Source organism: Thunnus maccoyii, chromosome 3 (genome assembly GCF_910596095.1).
Source record: "Thunnus maccoyii chromosome 3, fThuMac1.1, whole genome shotgun sequence".
Classification (NCBI taxonomy): domain Eukaryota; kingdom Metazoa; phylum Chordata; class Actinopteri; order Scombriformes; family Scombridae; genus Thunnus; species Thunnus maccoyii.
Genome location: NC_056535.1, coordinates 8,586,098 through 8,594,427, shown reverse-complemented (window position 1 = coordinate 8,594,427; position 8,330 = coordinate 8,586,098). Strand labels below are relative to the sequence as shown.

At 38.9% G+C, this 8,330-nt stretch overlaps 1 protein-coding gene and 1 long non-coding RNA gene across 2 annotated transcripts; both read right to left on the bottom strand.

Annotated features, from left to right (window-relative positions):
- Positions 1–362: 362 nt before the first annotated feature.
- Positions 363–1,958, bottom strand: LOC121894799. The gene is made up of 3 exons (XR_006095617.1): positions 1,949–1,958; positions 1,726–1,818; positions 363–1,435 (listed from the first exon to the last, which is right to left on the bottom strand). It is a non-coding gene; the product is annotated as an uncharacterized LOC121894799 (long non-coding RNA).
- A 16-nt stretch (positions 1,959–1,974) lies between these two features.
- LOC121891091 lies at positions 1,975–8,090 on the bottom strand. Its single transcript, XM_042403830.1, has 7 exons — positions 7,911–8,090; positions 6,416–6,464; positions 6,255–6,327; positions 6,111–6,165; positions 2,419–3,419; positions 2,088–2,098; positions 1,975–1,999 (listed from the first exon to the last, which is right to left on the bottom strand). The coding sequence occupies exons 5-7, from the start codon at positions 3,406–3,408 to the stop codon at positions 1,975–1,977; spliced, it is 1,026 nt and encodes a 341-aa protein (XP_042259764.1). The 5' UTR covers positions 3,409–3,419; positions 6,111–6,165; positions 6,255–6,327; positions 6,416–6,464; positions 7,911–8,090.
- Between the last annotated feature and the right edge of the window lie 240 nt (positions 8,091–8,330).

Genomic DNA, 8,330 nt, shown 5'->3' with positions numbered 1-8,330 from the left:
ATGGTGCACTGTAAAATGTAATTAGTTGGCGTTACTCAAAAAAAATATGCAAACTCATTGCCTTAAACTAACTGAGTTAAGTAAACTTGATTAAGTTAAGTATATGTAACTTACTAAATATAAGTGTGCAGTACTTGTGAGAACTTGTTTATAATAAGTTTACTAAACTAAACTAAACATGATTATTTTGAGTTCACAGCTCTTGAATTAACTTGCTGGTTATGACTGCATTGGACTTAAAATAAGTAATTTATTGTAACTTTATTGTATTGAAATTAACTCGTCAATTCTGAGTCTTCAGTACTTAAAATAACTTTGTTATCATCTCTTAATTTGAAAGAAAAAAATACTGCAAAAAAGAATGTCATCTGCATTCAATTTATTTAAAACGTGTACAGAATTAACAGTATGCAGATTTTGTGCTCACAATTTTTGATGGATTATGTGCTGGTCACAGTATCCAAATATCCAACATATCACATTTCTTTTAACACGTTAATACCTGAATTCACAAGGCACTATTGTAAAAAAAATTGAAATGAAATGAAAATGTTTTCACGTCACTCTTGAACATTTCAAAATGCTAAAAGCAAACCTCTCTTCCTGTCATAAAAACATTAACAGTATGCAGACTTACTGTGAATCTTAACACGCACAATTTATGCTGGATTACAGGTATTTGCTGGCTAGATCATCCAACATATCACATTTCTTTTTAATCAACATTTTAACATCAGAATTCAAAAGAAAGCATTATTGTAAAAGCACTCAACAGGTCTGAGTATCAATTGAACAATGAAATGATGATTATATTTTCACTTGACTCTTAAACAGTTCAAAATGCTGTTTATAAAAGCATCAAACGCCTCTTCTCTGTCATAAGAACATTAACGGTATGCCACATTATCCAACATATATTTCTTTTTACACAACATTTTAACACCTGAATTCACAAGAGGGCACTATATATACCACCAGCATAAAAGCACTGAACAGATTTGAAAATCAACTCAACAAATAAACTGCATCTAGGCAGCTCTTAAAATGTTCAAAATACTGTTTAGTTAAGGCATCTCTTCTCATGTCTCTGTCATAAGCAGTTCTTGAGTGCTACCTCACATCTGACTCCTCATTCGTCAAACAACATGTTTTTAACTGTTAACAGTTTTGGGGGGAGGGCTTTGTTTCCCAAACCAAGCATTACACTTTGAATGAATTTGAATGTGTTTCCAACACATTTTGGGTAATCGAGGTTCAAGGCATATGTGAGGCCAAATATGAGGCAAAATGCCTGTGGCAAGTCCCGAATTTTGTCCATCACAATACCTCCCTCAAGGACGATGGCTGTGGACACGGGCTGCTCAGGATCGTCTTCACTTAGGATGGTCAATACACCGACTGTGACATTGTCTATGGCCTCATCTTTCGTTGTCTCCTGCAAAGAAACAAACAATCAGCAAAACAATGTGTAGTCAGGAAGTATTTGGATAGTTAGACACTATGATCATTATAAACTATACACTAAGATCTGCGATGGAGAGACAAAAAATTAACAATAGAATAACAATCAATAGCTACAATAACACCCTCTAAATTTGAAATGAAGTGAAAGATAAGACAGTAAAGGAAGGCCTACATTAATGAATACAGGCAGAAATGTGAAGGACATATATCTTTGATGTCGGTATTACAAGTGAATATACTGCATTTTGTGCAAGTACTTACAAAACATGTCTTATAGAACTTGTTTGGGTCATCACCAAAGACGATGGGAAGGCCTTTGAGGACCACGGAGCGTCTTGCAGTTACATCCGATGACTTATAAGACAGAGACAGAAAACATCAATTAGAATAAAAAAAGTCAGACAAAGAATGAAAATGTTGGTCTGTAAGTGTATGTAGATGAGAGTAAGAACTTAAAACTTAAATTATTAAATTAATTTCTTACCAAGTTGGCCGTTAACTCTTGAATCTTCAGTCCAGCAGCTCCCTTTTTTGACTGCAGGAGTTCAATGATCCGTGGAGTGTGCTTGTCAAGAGACTCAAAGAAACTGCTTTCAAGATGTTTGGTGGCAATTCTGCTAAACCCTGCAAAGACCTAAGAAAAAAAAAGTAGGGCAATGGGGTAGTGGGGGGGCAGTGAGAATACCAGTTAAGTATGGTAAAATCACACACCATACTATTTCATATAAAACTGAATGACATCAATAAATTCTCACTGTAAGAGCAAGAGTTCTTTACTTGAAAAGAACATGTTAACGCATAAACATTTACAAAGACTTATATCTTTGTGAATCTGCAGTGAATTTATTCTTTCTCAAGTTCAATTTTTATTTTGTTTATCTTATCAAACCTGCTTTCAAATATGCAGTCAAGAGTAAAAACTCCCAGTGACCATTCATGACAAAAATAACTTACCTCTCCCTCTGTAAACAGGGCTGGCCACCGTTCCACTATGTCCTGTACAGCAGGCTCCTTTTTCACGATCTCTTGCCGGCGTAGTGAGAATGTCTGGTCCATCAAGTTTGCCATGAGCAAGCCATTGTGTTGTTTTTTCTTCATTTCTTCCACGAGAACGAGTCTGGCACTTTCAAGGCCTTCTTCATTCTGTCTGTCGGGTAAATTGGGGAGATAGTTTGCTTCCCCCCTCTTCGGCCGTTTGATGTTTTTTCTTGATGATTCACCTTCTGGGTTGTTTTTGCTTCTTTTGCCCCCATTAACTATGACATCCTCACATCCAGCCCTTCTGAGCTTCGTACGATAATTTCCCATTTTAAATTTAAGGCTGTTTTTCCAGCCATAGTATCCTGGCTGAGGACCAGGCTCAGTAAGGCTTGGATGCTTGCTGATAAGAGATTGGGACACACTGGTGTAATCATCATCATCAGGGTACGCTTTAAAACTGTACATGGCCTCTGCTAGTTTTTCCAGAATATCATGCTTCATATCACGTGACAGCAACATACGTGTTCCATCTTTCATAAAGGCAAGATCAGCTTGTCTCAACCTGTATTCAACATCCACCGAAAAATTTGGAATATCAAAAAACTCCGGCCATTGTCTTCTTAATGGAGTTTCAGTGAGAGGCAGTATATCCGTATCTATTGAGCTGCAGTCAGCATCTGATGACGTGCCAGGCGATGTCACAGCTGATAACTCTAGAGTCATCAAGGGAATGATTTTTAGTGTCGCTTTTTCAGGCAAATCAGTGATGTGTGTCAAATTACAGAGAGCATTATCAAAGTCTTTGTCTTCATACTGCAATATAAAATCATACTGCAGGGAGAGTTTCTCCTTCATATGTGCTTTTAACTCCTCAATAGAATTTGGCCTCTCATTTAAAACCAGTTTCCTGATATCGTCTTTATTGATGACCACTCTCATCAGAAGTTGCTGTTTTTCCATCATGACTTCTCAACCTGAAAAGGAAGAATATTTGTATTGGATTTCAAGACTTCAGTATTTACATACTCAGCACAGTATGTATCGTTTCAGGGTTATGAACTGTCTGCCTCTAATCCTGTAAAGGGATAGAGGAAAAACATCGTTCAGTTCAGACAACTGTGTGACAGAGAAGGTGGACAAGTGACTGAGCTCATATGCTCTTAGATGCTCATCATACCATGAGGCCAGAAGTTTGCAGACAAATACAATGTCACTATTGATCACTACAATCTTTGATATTTGTCTGAAATCTGGTAGCCCAGAGCAAGATCCCACTGAAATGACCATGTCAGCACTGTACTTAATGCCATCAATGAAGACAGAGGGTGCTACCAAGACTGTCTGGCTCTGCTGGCCATTTCTGTGATAGAAAAAGTTCTGCACATTTTCAGGAAATGAAGCAACCATCACAGACTGGACTTTGTCGATTTCAACAGATGGCTTGAAGAATGAGTTAGTATCTAAATGGAATGCTGTCATTTTCTGGTGTCGGACAGATAATGTAAGTGAAATGTTCTTGAAATTGCGAGTGTGACGCAGAACATCTTTGAAAAACTTGTGTTTCCCTTCAAAGCGCATTGTCCATACGTCAGACAATGGACCAAATTTTTTTATCAGTTGAGGATAGTGCTCAATGTAGTGGTGTTTTGGGCGCAATTTCTCGTTTGGGAACACTTTCTGAAATAAATCTCTATGCTCTGCAATCTTGCAGTCAAAAAAGTACAGAGACTCCTCTGTAAAGCTTGCAGACACTGAGATTTCCACTACATCTTCTAGGTTCATCAAAACTTCCCAAGTTTCATCCCCCTCAGGGATGTGATGACCAATCATAAGTGGCAGAAGTCTGAGAAGTGCCCAATTTTCATGTGCATTTCCTCCAATTGTTGCCATGGTAGAAAAGTTTTTTCTGACAAGCTGAGGTTGGTTGGTTTTGTCTGAAAATGCATATGGAAATTGCTTAATGGCCTGATTAAGGGTTTCAAGAGAGAAGTATCCATTTGATATCAGTACCTTCAAGCATAAGGCTAATTCACCTGGAACAATGCCTTCAAGAAGATCATGCATTAGGTCAGGTGGATAACCATCAACAACATGAAAGTGTTCTAAGCCATCAGTTAGAGGGCAGCTTCTTTTAACACCAAACTGTGGAGCCAAAGAAGGATCCTGTTGTACGTTCTTGACCTGTTGGTCATGATTTTCCTCTGTTCTTGGTTGAAATGAGCCTGTTCGCACTTCCTTGTGTTGTATTTCCTCTCGTTTTGCCATACAGAATCGACATATTTGGCTAACGGTGAAGCTTTCGAAAAACCCTCCAAGAGAATGAGCAGCTAAATTATCTGCAGCAACAAATAATACAGTGCCTTTTACACTGGCCCCTAGCTGTTCAACATACACACCATGTTGCTCAAGAGAAGCCAGGTCTTGAATGAGAGGGCGCAGAGTTTCCCAATAACCATGGTCTTTGATATCACTGGCCTTGCAGAGCAGGGCAAGCTGAATGCAATGGAGACCAGAACGATACTTTGAGTGCAGATTACCAAGTGCCCAGTAGATTGCACATAACTTGTGTTTGTTTCTGGAAGTTCCCAAAGGGTTTGCCACCTCAAAATCATCTATGTACAAGAAAAGAACAATCGTAAATATTTGCTCTTTCAAGAGAGAGTTACTTTTAAAGCAGGAACCATCCCTAAAAGAATTGTATTTCTGTGTCAGATTTGTCTCAGGTGACATGGCCTTTTCCAAAATGTCTTTATTTGCTAGCAACGTCTGCAACATTTGTAATATCGGGACATACATAACTGTCTGCTTGTCATTTTTCAGCACAAATTCAATTGGCATTACCACAGAGAAGTTGTTTAAAATGTATGCTTTTCGTTTGCTTGCAGTTGACAACGACCCTCCAGGAGAAGTGAATCTCAGGAATGCATTACTCTTAGTAACTTCTCTCACTATTTCACCCACTAAAGAGTCATTAGGCTGATCGAGTATTCTTTGAAGTGAGGTATGTAACAACGGCTGTGACAGTAAATTAATCTGATTGATCTGTTCTATAACTTCTTGCAGGGAAGTCTCCGAAATGTTAAGAACTGAGGACATTTTCAGAAATAGAGCAGCCAAATTATGTTCCAACTGACTCTCCAGTCCTTCTGCATCTTCGCTCTCCACGACTTCAAAGTCAGAATCATCAGCTACAGAGACATTATCCTCGGCTTGAATATTTAAACTGGGGGGAGGTTCTTCAGGTAACTTCCCTGAAAGAATTTCAGTTTTGAATGGCATTGTACTATGTACTGGATGCTCTTTGGATTTATGTGCATTAAATGTGGAATAATTGCTGCTCTGGAAGTTACATCCTTGATATGGACAACTAACCTTTTGTTTCAGTCTCAAATGCCCACGTAAATGGGTGAAAAAGTTTGAATCAGTGCCAGGCTCAACAAAGTCACACAGCGGACAGTGGAATGCTGTTTCACTCCTTTTGCCTGGATCTTTTTGAGTGTGCCAGGTAGATAAATGCACCTTAAGTGCATTAAAAGACTTAAACGTGCATATGCATTCCTTATGTGGGCAAGGAAGTTGTGCAATCCGTGTATGGGACCCATGTTTTAAGCGGTAATGTTTAAGTAAATGGCCTCTCTTTTCTGCACAAAATGTGCAGCACTTACATGTCCACTGCATTTGAAGGTTTAATCTGGTTTTGAAGGGTCCTGATTGATAAATCTGAAATGAAAGAAAATAAGAAAATGATTAGAATATGTAGTTGTAGCCTGAGAGATAAACACACACACACAGACAATGAGAATCCTCACCTTGGAGGATACTCTAGATGTGTCCACTTCAGCGGAATGAAGGCCAGGCAGGGGTTTGGTCTGCTTGATAAATCTGAAATGATAGAAAATAAGAAAATGATTAGAACATGTAGTTGTAATGATATATTAATTACTGCACAAGGAGAATCATGAGAAAATACCGTCTACTGCTGAGATTGTGCACTGTGTGGACTCCTCATTAGTTTGAGCCTGTGTTAGACATAGTTAAAAAGAATAAAACAATTCAACTGTTAATACTTAATATTCAAGCATTCACAGTATTTTAGCCATCTCCTATATGACCAGGCTTTACAATGCTGTTGGTCAAATACAAGTGAAAACTATGACAAACACATTAGTCACAAAGACAGTTCTAAGGCTGACAGATATGTAGCTTATGAGTCTAACAGTGATCCTATTATCCTTAAAACATTACTGTTTGTCAGTCTTGATGTTAACTAGGTACTAATGGATTTAATTTCAGTTTCAATCTAAACACACACACACACACCTGGATTATTATTTTTTTGAAAGGTTATGTATTACGCGCCATACGAATTAATCACAAACTACATCAACCTCATGTAGGTGTTCCTGTCAGCTGCCAAAGTCACATATGAACAACTAAATCTACATTTTTTTGTGAATATGCTGGAAACTGTCTTAGCCGAGAGGGCTCTCTCCCTGCCTGTGTGTAACGTTACAACGTCGGATAGACAGAGTTGAGACCGTGATGCTTGCGGACCTGGGCGCAAGCGCCTCGGTCCCGACCGCATCACTGTCGTGCTCAAATGGCGCTAAAGAACACCCACTCGAGTAATATTGCTTAAGTGAACATGACCCACCAGGCATGCACCCTCATGGTTTCACCTAAAAAAAAGCCTACGTTAGCGACAACAACAAAAGCACCTAATTTCACTGACGTTTTGGGATTTTACAACTTTATTCTACGTTTGACAGTCGTGTTTTGCGAGTAACGTGTCCTTGCATCTCCAAGCTAACTTAACTTCTAAGAAAATAACCCCCCTTCCCCCCACCCCCAGCCCTAGACTTGTACTGTGTCTCAAATCACATACTTCTGTACTTACACTTAACATTTTGAGAAAGTAAGTGCGTTCACACTGAGAAGTATGTAAAAATACACTGTGAGTACCCAGATGTTTCACTCAAAACAGTCAAAAAGTTGAGTGTGGAACTATGGACACTTCTCACCCTTAATGGCCGCCATCTTGGCTACGTGGGGGGGGGGGGGGGGGGGGGGGACTACTTTTCAAACTGAAAATCACCACATCACACAAATGTAAGTTATAAATGTGTTTTGAGCACTAAGCACCACTATACTGTTGTTGGATATAAGCCATCAATATATTTTTTGGGTTGATTTAGAGGTCTGTAATTATTTGGTAGCACAAACTATAAATGCTAACGCTAGCGATTGCTAACGCTAGCTAATGCTAACCCCAAATGACGGATAAGACTACACAGAGACACACGTCCTAACATCGTACATGATAGATAATGTTATCCATCGCTCTATCAATTGTTTTCTGGTCGGTTTCATCGAAAACAAATGCATTGGCCGGGAGAACTGTTAGCGAAACAGCAGAAAATCGAACACACTTGCATAGTTCCCCTTTTAGTCAAGCATGGACTCACCATATCAATGTTCCAAGCAGCAGCAGAACGATAAATCCCAAAATTGAAATAATGGCCGTTGCAGCCGTGTCCAAGTCCAACGACATAGGCATACCGCGCCAAGAGGCAGGTGGTTGATGATCTGTGCAGTGCGCATGTGCAGCCGTTGAACCGTTAGAGGGGGGGGGGGCTGTAGCACTTTGTGGCACTGCCAGCCCTGGTCGTTCAATAAAGTTGTACCAATAATGTTATGTAAAAGCAAGAAAAGAAATTAAGTAAAAAAATAAAAATAAAAAAAAAAATAGAGGAGCATTTTCCTGTGTAAGTGTAAGGAGGTAGAAATAGGAAGTAACTTAACAAGAAAAAATACTTTAAGTGCCAACACTTCTAATATGTAGGGTGTTTAAGTATAAGAGTAAATGCACATAGTTACATGTAACT